Here is an 18,046-nt window from a genome sequence, read left to right as displayed (position 1 = left end):
GGGAAATATCTCTTAGTTTTCATTTAACACACAATGGCGCTGTACTTTGCCATACAAGAATGTCTTGCGCATACCCAACACGATGAAATGGTGGTGTTGTGACCAAGTGGTTAGGGGTTCGCTCACCACACCAAATACCTAAGTTTGATTCCCTGCAAGGATGCAATGAATGAACTCATTTCTGGTGTCTCCAGTGACACACTGCTAGAAGATGCGTAAGACCAGACTCACTCGTTCAAAGAAGGCAAAAGTTGTACGAACTGACTGTCTGAAGTTACGTTTAACTCACGTTATGAAACAGATAGGGGCAATGATGCCCAACGTGCTCTGAGTCACAAGTCTTGTTGTAACTAAACTGGTTAGATAATCTTGCGCCGACCTGCTACTTGACCCCTTGTTCGGGCACTGACGCCGGATAGGTCTCATCAGAAGCCTAACGTTATTAGTTCGGGTTCTCTATTTACAACAAAAGCCTCTGCTCACACACTGGTTGAGGGATGGTGCCGGACTATAGGAGTTCTCATCAGATGCCTAGCGTTGTTAGTTTGAGTAACTATACAGTTCTCCACTTTAAAAAAAACCACCTTTCTGATACTAACAGGTAGTGTCTGGGTCAGTTATTGTGGAAAACAAGTCATCATGAATTACCTCCCACTGATTTCCATTAAGAAGTATCTGCGCCTCTACATCACGTGTCAATGAATGAGAAAAACTGCTATAACCAGAAAAAGCATTAACCTAACCGTGGAAAATAACATTTTATACGAGAATAGGACGTATAGCGATCAGCAGCTGGTCTTCCTCTCTTAATCCAGTTTCACATTATTAAGATTTTCCGAGTCACTACTGATGTTGTCATGTTGATATGTCGCAACTGATGTCTGTTTTTGTCAACGCTGAACGTGGCGGGTTTATGAACGTATTTAATTAATATGCACCGCAAGCTGACCAGGTTCTGGGAGTGCATCTCAGAACCCTTGGTGTTGTGATATTTTTATACGTCTAAGTTTTCATATTTTTGCGAACATATTGCACATTTCGTCGAGGTGTCCTTACCATAGCCAAAACCGTCCTTGTTCGATCCTGTCAGTGATCCTGCGAACAGATTTCTGTCACAAACCATCCCCCGAATCATTAAATACCGTTCTTCGTGAACTCTACGTCCTCATCAGGTTTCCATGCTAGGAATATTCTGCACATGTGAAACGGCTTCCTGACCACTCAAGGGAGTCCGTAGACAGAACTCACGTTAACATATAAAACCTACTCACTTTGTCCAAATCTGTAACGTCTTATGTACGAGACGGTTTATGGGTGAACATAGCTTATGCTTCAAGTCAGTAGGTCATAAAATCACCTGGCTTGCACTCCTACTGGTTATTATGTGTTAAAAAATCATTTCAGAGTATACCCTGTTATGTAGAAGAGTCTACGTGACCAGACTAGATGAAGATCATATATAACCAATATAAGAATGAAGATTTCCAATTTCTGAAGTTCTTATGTTACATTTGTTTCATTCAATTAGTTTCTATTTGTTTAGGTCATTTTAAGGTTAGTTTGTAATATAATAAAATATAACAACCATATCTGTAATACATCTTTAATGCATATTATCTTACAAAAACGTATATATTCACGGTCTTGAATGGGACAAATGAACGAGGAAGACAGAGAAGACAGAGATCTGCATTTTAAGTCTTAAACAGCTTATTCTTATCATTTGACAGATTTATCTCAACAAGAAAGGACATTTTAAACTTGAACACGTCACCGCACAAAAAACAACACAAGAAATAAAAAATAACATGAATGGCTACTTGAAGAAATAAATGGAAACAACTGCTTAAATGATCCTTTGAAGCTATCATAAAATGACCCATCACAATGTTGTCAGCAATCACTTGTCTTTTATGTAGTATCATTGTGAATTTTTTAGTACAAATGAGTTAATCTTTTAGTATAATTGCATATCTATTACACCTACCCATGCATAACATGGCAATCATTTTGTATGGTTACCTTGTGTAAGAAACAGATAAACGGTAAACGTACTTGTCGTTGATGGTGATGATGTTGATGATTTGTTGTTGTTGTTGATGATAGGTCTGAATATTGCTTTTATATAACTTGATAGCCTCTTTTCCCAAAAGTTTCTCGACGCTAAGCAAGGGAAACCAGTCGTTAATTGGCAAAGGAAAAACAGAAGCCAGAAGCCAGAAGCCAGAAGCCAGGCGCAAACGTCTTATCACTTTTGTTTATTTTCTTTTATATATTACTATCCATCATGTTCCACATTTTATAGAATCCCCATTTTATGTGTATCGCATCTGAATGCCACTCAAAGACAAGCTATGGGATGCAGACACTGAGCTGGAGTCAATTACTGTCGACGATGTTCACAGAATTCAGGAAGTGATCCATGACATATCGCTGCTGCAGTCTGGGCTACTAGGTACTGAAAGTCTATAGTTGTTCCTAACGATTCTGTCAATAAACTGCTGGCCACTGTACAGGAATCAGCGATGTTTACACCTTGGTCTTTCCTACATCAGCTGCTGAGAGCACCTCCCCACAGGAGTTCACTTGGCCCCCAATGGAGTCAGCCAAAGGTTGACCCCTCGTCTCCTTCAGAACCAGAGATAGCACTCCACAGATGGCCATTGTCGACCCAACGATGACGAAAGGCACCACGAGATCACCATCTGCTCCCTACAGAATTATCGCTGTATGTAATTATCAAGGATTCATCGACCAGTTCAAACGCACAACGCTCATGCTATAAAACATACTCATTGCAGAAGTACATAAATACATTTAGTCAGATACAACGTACACCCATTTCTTGCATTTAAGTTAGCTCTAGTTCAGTGGTTGAGTGCATTAATCTAAACGATTCGACTCATGCCTCTAGCTTACCACAAACCACAATATTATTTCACATTGATCTCACATATTCGTCTCCTTTAATGCCTACATTCCTAGTTAACCATATCAACCAACCAATTAAAAACTCTCACTCCAATGAACCTACCGTTGCAAAGATGTATGGGGCAAGTATTCCACCAATGCGAGCCGCTGTATTAGCTGCACCGTAGCCCAAATTTCTAAATAAAACACATAAATCAACAATGCAAATGAATAAGTGTAAAATGCCTCAGTTTTGTCTATCATAACGCGAAAACCCACTTTGGGTGAAGTTGACGTACATTAAAACACAAATCAGGGGGTGGATTACTATGCTTTGATTCATTATATATTGCGAAAATAACGTACTCTTCTTTGTGAGATTAGCAATACGTTGTAATAATGTTATTTTTGTTGTTGAGGGGATTATTCTTGTTAAATATTCATGTATTTAGATTAGCTGTGGCATTATTGTTCTCCATGATGTGAGGTTGGGATTTATCCCATAATTGCTATGTAATATTTTGATAGGCCTTAATAACATGCTGTAACTTGTGAGGGTGAGTTAAGTTGCTGAAGTGTTCTTCATGTTGTATGATGTATTCATGTGAAGTTATGTCCCACTACTGCCTTGTAACACTTCTATAAGCATTTTTTCCTGTACTCCAACTGATTTCAACATACCTTGTGACAGTTGGGTAAGTCTCACTCGACAACAGCTGCATCACACACCAAGCCGCGCCGACGCCAAGTTTGGCCACCAGAGCCAACACGTTGACAATGATTCCTTGTTCATCCTCAGCGACTGAAAAAACATTCGCCTCACAGATTTCACGAACACCTGATGGATTTTTTTCCACCAGTAGGGATGCATATTTCAATGTGAAAAACAGGAAAGAACGTTTAGTCATGTTATTTGCTTTTCAGAAGGGTAGGGTGGCCATGTCAGCTGACTTGCTTGTCATCCTATCCCATTTGCATAGGTCGATGTTCATGCTGTTGATCACTGGAGTGTGTGATTCCGACTGGAATATTTACAGACCGCAGTCATATAGCTTGGATATTACTGAGTACGGCATAACGCTAGGCACACTCACTCTCTCAATACTTCCAGAAGGGCCATATTGTACCCCCATGGTAAGTGAATGAGTTTAGTTTTACGCCACACCCAGCAGTATTCCAGCCATATGTTTCCGGTCTATAAATAATCGAGCCTGGACCAGACAATCCAGTTCTCAACAGCATGAGCATCGATCTGCGCATTTGGGAACATGACATGTGTCTGACTACCCAATCCCGTTAGTCGCCTCTTATGACAAGCAGAGTCGCCTTTTATGGCAAGCATGGGTTGCTGAAGGCCTGTTTTACCCTGCACCTTCACGGGTTGGTAGCCACACGGACACGTATGGTATCCGAGTGAAAGGAAGAGATACGCACCTGCTTTAACGACAATGCAAATACCAAATGAGCCCGCGGTGGATGTAGCAAAGAACAGGAAGGCCGCCCATCTTCTGCCGATTCTGTACAATCCAGAGACAGAAGGATACAAACATCCATACGAACTTCCATTACACCTACTATATATTGTGCGCAGTAGGAGCCTATTTCACTGTTACATGCAGGTGTACACGTCTATGATAAATATCAGATGGGGATTCCTTGTAAAGATCGAATCAATATTGCTTTAAACTTTTAAAAGATGCATTACATGGTTGACTTATTTTCTCATCTTGCGGAATTGTTTTATATGCTTTGATTTATCATCCGTCAGAAATTGAAATAGTGTCAGTCTCGAAAAAGACTCGTTATTAAGGAGAAACGTGACAGCATAACTTCATCGGGGTTAAGCTTTCCCAACAGAGGGAATGAAACTAGGTCTTGCACACCACACTTGTATCCGAACTACCTGAGACTGAATCGAGTGACTTATAACAACTGTACGTTTGTATTATCATTAGACTAGTAAATAAATAAACTTATTTCATACGTTGCTGTTGTTATGGTTGCCATACGCATGGTTATTATGCATGCTGGCAATGTTCACAATGTACACAACGGGACATACATGATTATTTATTTGCAACATATTTTGGTCTGATCTATTAAACCGACGAAATCTATGTTCCATTGATGGGAAACAGTATCTGATGAGAACTTGTATGTTGCCCTCTGATTGGGCTTTGTTCCACGTTTGTTGTGTAAACATATTATCACCTGCAAGATCGTTGCCCAAAATGGCTTTACAGAACCATCATTTCTTTTATACATAGTTTATCTCAAAACGATTTGTCATTAGATAATACAATAATAAAGCTGATATAAAGGTAGATAACTCTTGGTGACATGGTTACGAAGTGAACAATGCTGTAAAGTACTATCGTAAACCAGCTAAATTAGCCCATTTACACCGGCATGGTGAAGAAGGTTCAACGCCGTAATCAGAACTAAAATCAGATCAATCCATTTGGGCAGGAATAACACACACTGGTAAGTATGGACTGTTTTAGTTTCTATGGCTCCGATGGTGGGCTGTTGACCACCACCACCTTCCACCCCAACCCACCACGGTCACCTACCCCCACCCGCGAGTGCTGGTGACTCCTGTTACAGGCCTTGGCCCTGGATGTCCCCCGCTGTTTGAAACATGTCTCTTACTTGTTAGTCAGGAAGAACACCATCACTGTGGCAGGTATCTCCACCACCGACAACAGGAAGATGTTCAGATAGAGGTTCCCTGCAAGTCTCCCTGCTCCGAATGCTATCCCATAGTACACCAGTGACATGCACATCCTGTCGACGAAACATTGAACATTGGTTATATAAAAGATCACCGACCGAAAACATTACTGCATACAGAGCCGGCATGCAGGCTCGCTATGAGAGTTCACAATCCGGAGCGACAATCTGGTTCATCTTTGAGCTTGCGAGTCAGATTTTGTTTCGACACTGTATATACATAATAAGAAGTCGCCACTTGGTTGTTGGAATCCAGGCGAGACGAACAAAAAATGTGCAAAGTGCGGCTAAATTTCTATTCAAATTTTGACGAAACAATTACACCCGTGTTTCTTTCGCAGTGTTCATATATTGTATAAACAAATATTGAAACTGATACAGGAGTCTAAGGCTGGTTGCAACTGTGTTCCAGTTGTATCACGACTTGCAAATTTACGTGTGAATGGCCGCTTCATGAAACCCACAAATAAAGAAACATAATCTGATGGAGTTCGTGGACAAGTACATGGAGCCCGTGGACAGACAGATGTAGCCCGTGGACAGGTAACGGTCGAAGCTGAATGAGCAGTATGTAAGCTCCATCGGTCTGTAAGCTCCATCGGTGAAAACGGTTTTGTTATGGCCCAGTTTGTAAACGATTGCGATATTTGGAACTTTTGACATCGTTTCTGAAGAGGGTATTCTTCCCATTCCTTGCTCAGTCTCAACACAATCGCCACAACCTACATGAAATAGCATGCCGGATATACCGAACAGGCGTTTCCTCCTTTATACCCTTCTTGCTTCAGCAGAATAATCATTGCGGATCAAGAAGTCTGTGTCGTATCCCTTTGTTACAGCAGGATCCGCCGCCCATGGCCTGTAGTCCTAAATTTTGTCAAATTACCACATTAGGTTTGTCAACCCATACCCGTGGTGATAAACACGAAAGAAAGACGCATCCATCCACTCTAGGTTTGTCAACCCATACCCGTGGTGATAAACACGAAAGAAAGACGTATCCATCTCAAGTTACATTTGTTCAAAGCAGTCAAACCCAACTCACTCACTCACTCTACTAACCATATAAACTGGATGATGAGAGACTTCCAACACATGCTCCACGGCCTGAAAACATCCAGGTAGGTGTACTTGTTGCCAGACGCTCTCAGTTTATTCTCCTCATCCGCCACCTGTTTCAGCAGCAACAGCGTGTTTGCGGGCTTCTCTCTCTTGTTGTATCGGCTCATCTGATCCACCACCTTTTCAGCATCCTCAGTCCGACCCTTCACAGCCAACCAGCGAAGACTTTCTGGGACAATGCTGGCAGCGTTGGTGGAAGAAGACAAGAAAAGGGTAAATTGTAGATTAGATTTGCACCCACATAGTTGAATAACTTCGGAAACAATGGATTCCTTACAATCGATTCTGTAAGATGGGTGATCAGATTAACATGCAAAACCATTTTCAAGAAGTTCTGTTGTGAGTTCCAAACCCGCATCAGGATGCACACATATTTTGATATATATTGTAATGCGTTGATTTTTAGAAATAGTTTTAACTTTTTAGGACATTTTCAGTCTATATAAAATTTGTAATAACTATTGTTAACGTTTTAATGCAAGGCTTTGCTCAGTTTCTAATATCTTGGTTTGATTTTTTTCTTTACTTACAACCATCCCGCTAAAAACGGCAGATGAAGTGCAGCAACGATGATGTGTTGATGCGACCAGTCAGGTCTCAGATAGCTGGACAGAGCAAATGCACACACGCCCGTCACCCAGATAGGTATTGATGATGACAGAGGACGCCATTTCCTTCCGACAAACTCCATAAAATACGGATAGCTTACTACCAGGAGAGAACCGATCATGGACCCGATTAGAAAACGTAAGGCTGCAAACATCTGCCAGTTGACGGAGAACGCTGCAACCAGGTTGAATCCGCCTTGAAGGAACAGACAGATGTAGTAAGTCCACTTCCGGCCGATGACGTCAGCAGATTGTCCACCAAGAAATGCTCCAGTGAACACTCCGGCCATTTGCACGGATGTGATAACGGACTGAAGAATTGACTGGTCACATACAAGATCCCACTGCAAGAAAGTTATTGGTTTTAGTGCAATGGAAATGACATTAGATGACAGTTGTGAGTTGATTGACTAGTTTAAGGTGAAAATACTTTTTGTGAGTGAGTGAATGACAGTGGTTTTACGACGTAGTATTCCAGCTTGATAACGAAGAAATTGGCTTCACAACTGGCACTCATGGGGAATCGATTTTATCTTTTCTGTAAGTCTTTGTAGAGTACAGATTGTCATTCCCCCAAAATTCAAATGAAATGACAAGTGTCAGTCAAAAGACTAAGCATAGTTGCTATGACAACCAATGGTACGAATTACGAACCAAAACAGAGAAGTATTGATACGCAACTATCGTTGATAAGGGAGATGGCAGGGGTGTAACCTTTGTCACATATTATAACTTCTTTGTATTAATACAGTGTGAAAACCATGTTTATGTAAACCCAAACTCGCAATCACATCGAGCTTGTCTCTTTATAGCGCCATGTAACACCGATCCTCATTGCGCTTCTGCGTTTTTTTTGCCGACTATGTCGAACCAGATGGTTTCAGAGGGCAACGTTGACTGTAACTGTGTAATACTTCAAAGTATTACATTTCAACAAAACCACGGATATGACATGAGGAGAGTGTCAACATGGTAACAGTCGTGCATTGGTAAACAAGATCTACCTGGTCCTGTCACCTCCTAGCATCGTGGGGACAGTCATGCGCTGTCAAGCAATATGTCTCTCGGGGAAATGAACATGTAGAAAAGACGAATATTCAATTAGAAAACACGCTATTGCTCTGATGAACAATACATACACCAAAGTGAAGGAGTGGGATGATAGAACTTACAGCTGAACTGAAGCTACCCACTCAAGAAGACAAATGTTATCGTTACAATATGAAAGAATTTGAAAGTGAAATATTAATAAATTACTCATCTAATGCTAAACTGAAAATCATCGGAACAAAAATCACCAATCTCCCCGCAGTATTTGAACGTACATATGCTACAGAGACCTGACCCTAGATTTTCGAACCTCTCAGTCGTAAGTTCATGTTAACGCACGACTTTTACGACTATTTCAGCGTTAACAGAGCGTCGAAAATATAGGCCCAGAGTTACAAGTACTATCTGTGAAAATCAAGAAATTCAGAGCAACGCAAAGCTACAGAAACGACGAGAACAGGTCCATGTGCCGTGCCAAGTCCCCCGACAGGATGTGACATTGTGACATGTGACATCCGAAGCATTGCGACAAGAACAGGTCCATGTGCCGTGCCAAGTCCCTCGACAGGATGTGACATTGTAACATATAACATCCGAAGCATTGCGACAAGCGAGGAACACTACTCCTGGTACCAATATCGTCGTAGGTAAGAATTAATAATATGACTTTACATATCCACAGAATAGTGACCAACGTAACCAGTGTGAAGAAGAGACAGAACTATAGCCACCAGGATCGATATTTACACAGTGCAAGTTATCATTGACTTTGATGACTATTGAGCTGTTGTGTGAGGTGATCCAGACTTCTTGGCAGCGGATATCAGGGCCCACTTGCACAAAGCGCTACAATGATTGTAACTCCCATTCTTCAACATAGGCTTAAGACAGTCGTAGCGCTAAGATTGCTTTGGGCAAGTGGGCCCAGATGTAAAGACAATTTCCCTAAAGGCAGGGTGAGATTCTCATGTGGCCAAGCTGACAACCACAACAGTTGCTATTAAGGTAACACTATGACAATATGTCTTGATGTATACAACTTGTATTCATATCACTATGACGCTATCCTTTATGGGACCCGGGAAGGTCCCGGGGTAGAATAGGCCTTCAGCAACCCATGCTTGCCATAAAAGGCGACTATGCTAGTCGTAAGAGGCGGTGGTCAGACTCGCTGACTTGGTTGACATATGTCATCGGTTCCCAATTGCGCAGATCGATGCTCACTGGATTGTCTGGTCCAGACTCGATTATTTACAGACCGCCGCCATATAGCTGGAATATTGCTGAGTGCGGTGTAAAACTAAACTCACTCACTCACTCACTCACTCACTCACTCCTTTATTGCATCGAATGTTAGAGGTGTTTTACATAGTTCGGAGTATATAACCAAAACTGTATCACTTTCGGTTGACGTTGTGGCTCTACAGGAGCACTATCTGTCTGCAGATAACATAAACAACTTCAAATATTTCCCGACACAGAGTTAACGGCACACAAAGGTATTCTTCGTAATCTTTCATGTTCTGGGGGTTCAGATTTACTAGCCATTTCAATCAATAAGCAGAGTAGCTGGAACACTGGGGCTGCCTCACCTCTCACAAGTCATACAATAGCAGGCAAACTGTCTCGTAAACATCATGCAGATGTTTTTATTATTGCGTATAGACTACCCTCGACAAATACACTCTGTTTATTGTGATGCACTTGATGAGGTTTTAGAGATTTTGGATAACCTATGTCAGCTTGGTACGACTGTTGTCATGGGTGATGTGATCTCAATGGAGATACATGAAAACACCCTTTGTCTACACGGGCCAAGAATTTCAACAGCATGGTACTTGAGAGATACCTTTCGGGTGTTGTTAATACTTGTTGTTAAGATCTAGAGGACCCGGATTTTACATGTCGATCTAAAGATAACCTCTCGCATATTCGATTATGTTTTTGCAAAGTAGGAAAGTATATCAGCTTCTTACATGACCCTAGCACACGAATTACAACCGTCCATGGTAACGTTATAGAAAACCATTCTGAGAATATTACCAACGGTCTTATACAGGTTAACTGTACACGTATCCCACAAAGTACACTGAGCCGCAAAAAAATAAAAATAAAAAAATAACAAAAAACGCCACTCAGATTTTGAAATTGGTAATCAAACACCTATAAATAGTATAATAATTGTCGGAAAGATTTCAAAATTGACATGTTTGATCATTAATAGCTAAAGACGCATTTCAGACAATTACAAGTCAAAAGGACGACAGATGGCGCGGCAGTGCGATCCGAAAGTCGATAACGTGTATTGCCTCCTTGAGCGTTAACAACAGTGTTGCATCGTCTCTATATGGAGTGGATGAGACAGTTGATGTAGGCCAGAGGAGCTTGCGTCCAGGTCCGGTGATACGCCTGAGAGTGTTCAGCTGCAGTTGTCGGCCTTGGTCGCACATCACTGAGCCTCTTCTGAATCTCGTCCCACAAGTGTTCTATCGAGGTTAAGTCTGGACTGGGGGCAGAACATTGACCAGTATATCGTGTTGACGGAGAAAGTCTCTAGTTGCTCTTGCAGTAAAGGGAAGCGCGTTGGCCTGCTGGAAAACTTGGTTTCCATGACGACCAAACTCTGGCACCAAGATGGGCCTCAGCGCTTGATCAGTGTAGCGGACAAATGTTACACCATTTCCTCTACCTGGACCCATATTCTGGAACACCATAGGTCCTAGTTTGTGACTGAGAGAGCAATAGCACCCCATATCATTATGGTCGGACTTCCCCCTGGACACAATCATCTGCAAAACGCTCCCCGCGTCGTCGCCATACTCTCACTCTGCCATCAGCCGTCGAGACGCAATACTTGTTTTCGTCCAAGAAGACTGCAGTTCGCAACACCCAATAACGCCAATTCCGATGATGTGTGGCCCAATGGAGACGGGAACGACAACAGTGAGAATAGGGTCTGCGACATCTGTCGTTTCTCTTGCTAAAACGCCTCCGCACTGTGTCGGCACTGTGTCTGTAGTGATTGTAAACAGTTGCTTTTAACTATAGACGTGATATGGTCATTCCAATCTATACAGGTAAAAAGGAAAAATCCGATCCTCGAAAGTATAGGGGAATTACTCTGACTTCATGCCTTGGAAAACGTTTTGAGAAGCTATTACTTACACGCATAGAAACTAAATTACTTGAAAATACTCCTCATTTATCATACAGTGGATAGTGTTCTCGGCAGAATAAAGCCAGTGGATATTTTTGGTATCCGTTGGGACCATATATGGATACGATACAAATTAAAGCGGTAATGTGCAAAGTTGAGGGACTACTTTCACAGCGTAAACTAACATGGCGTCAAGGGTCTGCGGTCATGTGCGGGTTGACAGCCGTGGCTACGGTACTGTCAGTGCTTTGACCTGAGAAAAGTCATTCCTGGTTATGATAGATGGAGTAGATTACAAAGCGCAGACAGAAAGTCATAGGCTTACGAAGATACCAACATCAGTTTCCCGACCGTCTGTCAGTATCAGCGACACAACGGCACAGGAATCTAGGTGCACAATCTCACGCGAATATTAAAGTTTATTTGTTGTTCAGATGGTTAACTGAATGGTTTGGAAGCTCCACACGACTTTGCCTTTATGTTTAAACAGCTAAAATCTTTTGACGACAATACGTGCTTTAACGTAAAAACGTACTGGGAACGAGCTAAGCTAAATTAATGCATTCAGCTGTGCGATCAGAAGGAAATTGCGTCACCGAGCTTGTGACATCACGTGTTACTATGCACATATTTGTGACGTCATAGATATGCGGTTACATCCCACGACTTGTAGTTTCATGATCTGAGACAAACGAAACTGCATTCTTTTAGGTTATACTGTATGAATGACATTGCATGATATATAGGTTAGCTCACTGGTATGTTTTGGGATGGTTAATATGCTGCTGTAGGAATATACAGTATGTATATAGCTCGCCAAGGCTCGCAAAATGTTTACAATGTTTATTCCTAATGCAAGATATTAACCATCCCAAAACACACTTGCGTGAGTACCTATATTTCCCTGATATACTCTAATTTGGATTTAGAGAGGAATATAGGGCAGTTAAGAACGCCTTTGTCAGATATTACATTGACAGAAAATACGGTATATGCTGCCTTTTCAGATAGCAGAAAAAAAACAGTTGACTTTATGTGGCACCATGGTCCTTTTTACAAGTTACATCAACCTGGCATCCAAGGAAACATCTGGAACAACTGTACTCTAGGTATACACACACTTATGGTTGTGTAATATTTCGTAAGGATGAAACCTCTGACAGGTATGCTGTTTAGGAAGGTGTTGGCCAAGGCAGAGTCTTGTCGTCCTGGTTCTTCGTAGTGAACCCGTGAAGGTCCCGGGGTAGAATAGGCCTTCAGCAACCCATGCTTGCCACAAAAGGCGACTGTGCTTGTCGTAAGGGGGGACTAACGGGATCGTGTGGTCAGGGTCACTGACTTGGTTGACACATGTCATCGGTTTCCAATTGCGCAGATCGATGCTCATGTTGTTGGTCACTGGATTGCCTGGTCCAAACTCGATTATTTATAGACCACCGCCATATAGCTGGAATATTGCTGAGTGCGGCGTAAAAACTAAACTCACTCACTCACTCTTCGTAGTGTTTATTAATGATGATTTGATTTCCTCCCTGAGACAGGCTAGTAATGGCCTAAATGTTTATAGATTGAGTGGTCCGACTATATTGCCTGCTGACGACACAACACTCGTTAGTACTTCACCGAAGGGACTTCAAATGTCTCTCAATACTGTACATACATATGCCAGTAAATGGCGCTTAACATACAATCCTGCTTAAAGCTTGGTAATCACTTTTAATAGAAGTAAACGTAAAGTCAAAACTCTAAACCACATTCTTGCCAATGAAAACATTGCATCAGCAGACTGAAATACTTACGGCGGTATACTGCTTAAGTCTGATGTAAATCTAGAATTGAGCAGAGCAGTCAGAGGGCCGGACACAGTGTTAATTCACTTAAATGCGTAGAGCTATAAAACACTGACCTACTTCCAGCTACCAGTGTTGAAAATGGCAAAGAATGATTCCGAGAACCAGTTGTTTTGCCTGTGAACTGTTGTTTGACATTACAGGGCAGCGTCTTAGTTTTCAGTGCAGGGACTAGATAAGACATCTCCGTCCGAATCCACCATAACTGCAAACTTAGGATTGTAGACCATGATTGGCTGCATCGATAAAAGTAAACTTCAGTTCTTTGGATCTTTATGCAACAGTAGTTGTGACAATCTCATAAAACACAAATTCTGTGCTCCTATTTTATCAAAACTCCAGTGCAATAGTATAAAACTATGAAGAGAAAACGTGAAACTTGATGCAGGATTGTCTCGTTACATGCGAGCTTATACATCACTGATATATCACATACTTTGGAACTTAGCATTTTTATACCCTGAACACAAAGTAACCTCACAATTTTGTTTGAAAATTTCACCACGATATGAAGTGTCAGAAGAATGTTTGCTTTGTAATAAGCACGCTTATGACAACCATGTAATACGACACTGTGAAAAATTATTCCGGAATAACTTCTCTGTTTGATCATCTCTGTTTGATCTACGTGATGTTGAAACGTATGTAAATTTTGAAATGTTGGAAGACGATGAAATGTTGTCAGCACTCCATGGTGCAGATACATAGTTCACACAATCACTCCTACTGGACACATTTCATATTGTCATTATAAAGTTTGCAAAATATGTTTGTCATTTGAAACCATATTTTGAGATGGTATATCAATGGAGGCAATCTGTGTTGCAAGAGACACCATCCCTTTGTAATTGTTTGATTGTATTACATATATAATGTTTAATATTTCAGCACATATCAGTAATGAACTATAGGTCCTGCGTGTGATCTCTAATGTGTTTTATGCTTGCTTGAATTTATGTATCCATGATCTTCGGATTGATTTCTAGTGAAATCAGAATCCCTCTCTTTATGGCAACACGGTAACACTCGTTCGTTGTTACACACGATCTACCCGTTCCTGCCACTTCATGGCAACATGGTAACAGCCGTTCGTTGTTACACACGACCTACCCGTTCCTGCCACTTCATGGCAACATGGTAACAGCCTTTCGTTGTTACACACGATCTACCCGTTCCTGCCACTTCAAGGCAACATGGTAACAGCCGTTCGTTGTTACACACGACCTACCCGTTCCTGCCACTTCATGGCAACATGGTAACACTCGTTCGTTGTTACACACGATCTACCCGTTCCTGCCACTTCAAGGCAACATGATAATTGTCGATCGTTGTTACACACGATCTACCCGTTCCTGCCACTTCAAAGCATCATGGTAACAGCCGTTCGTTGTTACACACGACCTACCCGTTCCTGCCACTTCATGGCAACATGGTAACACTCGTTCGTTGTTACACACGATCTACCCGTTCCTGCCACTTCAAGGCAACATGATAATTGTCGATCGTTGTTACACACGACCTACCCGTTCCTCTCACTTCAAGGCAACATGGTAACAGCCGTTCGTTGTTACACACGACCTACCCGTTCCTCTCACTTCAAGGCAACATGGTAACAGCCGTTCGTTGTTACACACGATCTACCCGTTCCTGCCACTTCAAGGCAACATGGTAACAGCCGTTCGTTGTTACACACGACCTACCCGTTCCTGCCACTTCAAGGCAACATGGTAACAGCCGTTCGTTGTTACACACGACCTACCCGTTCCTCTCACTTCAAGGCAACATGGTAACAGCCGTTCGTTGTTACACACGACCTACCCGTTCCTCTCACTTCAAGGCAACATGGTAACAGCCGTTCGTTGTTACACACGACCTACCCGTTCCTCTCACTTCAAGGCAACATGGTAACAGCCGTTCGTTGTTACACACGACCTACCCGTTCCTCTCACTTCAAGGCAACATGGATGTGGCTGATCTCTTATCTGCTACAATAGTGTGGATGCATCCATATCATTGAATAACAAACCTCATCATTCTGGGATGCACCAACCCCAGGGTAAATGTTACTCACCTCGCTTACGATGGTGTTCTTGTCCAGACTGTAGTGTTTATCACAGGTGATGTTCGAGGTGGGACACAGTTTGAAGGTGACGTTGTTCATGGATTGTGTTGCATCTGCAGGCGACACAGATGTTGGGATACACCACCAGTCTGGAGTCGTCCCTGCAAACGACATCATCAACATCCCCCATGCCATCAACGTCTTTGGACCGAATATGAACACAACCATGAGGATCTGGAACCGGGACATGCCCCCGACGGCTTCGATGATGTCGTCCGTGTACATCGTTGTCACACTGGCGTCTGCAATGTTGGTGAAGAAAGAATAAGGTTGTCATAATTTCATTTACTTACATTCTAGGAAAACTTCAAACCTTAAAAAAGGAAAACCAGAAAGAAGATTCTTTATGACCTGTATAGGAAAACAGACTCTCGAGTTTGCTTTGGTCTGGTTTTGTTGTTTAACCCGCTCGTGACAATATTCCAGGTATACAGCGGTGATCTATTAATAATCGAGTCTGGACCGGACAATCCAGTCGTCAACAGCATGAACATCGATCTACACAACTGTGATACCATAACACAAGTCATCCAATTCTAATCCGAAATTTTCACGGGTCGCAACGGTTACTGTAATCTAAAGGTTCTCTTTTCTTTTCACCATGCCGTTTGTTATCGTAAACACAAACTTTATCTATGTCCAGAACGATCCACTGAGCGGTAAGTGCAGTATCCACCAGGAAATGTCTTCTGCGTCACGTACATTTCACGAAGATATACATGGTGAAACCTTATGGTCAATTTTGATTTGTGTACACTACAATTTGTAAAGCAGACGAAAGTAGTTTGACACTCGTAATGTGTAGTAAACGCCTTGAAATGTATTTTCTTTTGAAATGTCACTAAACGTTTCTCCGTTATTGTATGCATTAATGAAAGCTAACGCCACTCACCTCAATATAACACACTGTCAACCCGCCCAGGAAACTTGCAATCTGGAGACAAAGGATAAAAATACCAGCCGTCAGCTCTTACAACTTCGTGGAGAATACAAGGTGTGGGATTAGAGATTGTGAGTTCAGATCTAGTACTTCTGTAAAACTTCGTTGAAAACGAAATTACCTGGACATCCTGTTGCATAATCGTCTGCAAAGTATTCGATTTGTTACAAGCGTTGAAAGCTAAAATAGGAAGGAATGGTCAACATGATCACATTATCATGTGATCGCTAAAATACACGTGTTTCAGCACTATGTTGTGTGTCGGACACACGCTAACGTATTGCAATCTCTTGCCTCTACAAAATACACATATAGTGCAAATGTATCAGCTGTGCAACAAGACTTAGCGGTAAAACACATTCTGACAAAATGGATGGGGACAGACATGACTCTGGTACACTCTAACAGGGAACAGTTCTACCCTTGATATTCACGTACCTGTTGTCAGTCCTACTGTGGAGTTGGTCCAGACCGGTGTGCCATGATAACAGTGTTCTCCTGTCGCCCCCAAGCCTAGGCTCGGATGTCCTTGGCTATATATACATAGTGAGCTTCACAACAGTGTGTGTGATGTGTCAACATCGTTCCATCTTCAGACCGTCCAGCTGGTTTTATAAGTGTTATTGTGCTGTGTCGTATATAAGTTAGCGTCTATGTACCAAATATGGTAAATTTATGCCATTCACAAAATTCCTATTTCAGGAATTGACTGAAAAATCAACTATCTAAGCCATGTGACAAATTGTCTATTTCAGGAATTGACAGAAAAAAGCCAATTTATTTAATTTGACAATAAAAATCAGTTTGACTAAATGGTGTAATGATGTTTACAAGGTCGTCACAGTAGACTAATTCATATGCTCGTACTTTAACTTAAAAGCAAAATATCACAAAAAATCTAATGCATTGTTATGCATTGTTATTAATCCTATATAGTGACAGGGTGACTATATGAACATTGATCAAAATGTTTGGAACGCATTATCGCAATAACATACAAGATTCTACAGTCAGTTTGTAAAATGACATATATTTTGACTTCAGGAAATGGTTTGAGTAACCATAGGAGTCACTTTACACACACCAATGCATGTATTAACATTATTGATAACCGTTGCCATGAACTATGTATACTGAAAGAGTCAGAGAAAGGAAACGTATTATGTAACTATCTTTTTCTTATGTAAACCAAAAGATACCCTCATGTTTGAAGTATCTGGCTATTATCAGTGAATCCTATGGCCGAGTTTGTTCCGATTGTTATTGTGCGTTTGCTGAAACCGTCGGCACAATTACAGGTTTTATTACACACATGAAACCCTTAGGGGATATCACTTCATGCCTCCTTCCATACTAAGATGACACGCCGTGAAGTGACTTGAGGACTGACAAAAGCGGAGCTTAACCCAGCTACACTCTTGTCACATCACTCATGGAAACATGACAACATACATAACGTGAAAATTCACACCTATGTTTCTCTAAAATTCATATAAACTAGTGCTCAAAAGAAAGTATACAGTGTTTGACAAAAATTTGGAAATAAAATAAAAG

General features: G+C 41.6%; 1 protein-coding gene across 1 annotated transcript; it reads right to left on the bottom strand.

Moving 5' to 3' along the window:
• Positions 1–1,589: 1,589 nt before the first annotated feature.
• LOC137282737 (solute carrier family 22 member 15-like) lies at positions 1,590–17,768 on the bottom strand. Its single transcript, XM_067814524.1, has 10 exons — positions 16,931–17,768; positions 16,445–16,486; positions 15,502–15,794; positions 7,296–7,717; positions 6,706–6,945; positions 5,563–5,697; positions 4,345–4,427; positions 3,592–3,712; positions 3,035–3,107; positions 1,590–2,712 (listed from the first exon to the last, which is right to left on the bottom strand). Exons 3-10 carry the CDS (start codon positions 15,775–15,777, stop codon positions 2,530–2,532), a joined length of 1,533 nt encoding a protein of 510 aa, XP_067670625.1. The 5' UTR covers positions 15,778–15,794; positions 16,445–16,486; positions 16,931–17,768; the 3' UTR covers positions 1,590–2,529.
• Positions 17,769–18,046: the final 278 nt, after the last annotated feature.

The sequence above is a fragment of the Haliotis asinina genome, chromosome 4, assembly GCF_037392515.1.
Source record: "Haliotis asinina isolate JCU_RB_2024 chromosome 4, JCU_Hal_asi_v2, whole genome shotgun sequence".
Taxonomy (NCBI): Eukaryota; Metazoa; Mollusca; class Gastropoda; order Lepetellida; family Haliotidae; genus Haliotis; species Haliotis asinina.
The sequence above is the reverse complement of the archived record's forward strand: the minus strand, read 5'-3'. Positions and strand labels throughout refer to the sequence as shown.

Coding starts and splice junctions, on each gene's coding strand:
- LOC137282737 (XM_067814524.1), bottom strand. CDS start 15,777: ATGTACACGGACGACATCATCGAAGCCGTCGGGGGCATGTCCCGGTTC. Junction 7,718..15,501: donor AGAACACCATCGTAAGCGAG/GTGAGTAACATT, acceptor ACTTTCTTGCAG/TGGGATCTTGTATGTGACCA. Junction 2,713..3,034: donor CCCCATACATCTTTGCAACG/GTAGGTTCATTG, acceptor ATAATTCTGTAG/GGAGCAGATGGTGATCTCGT.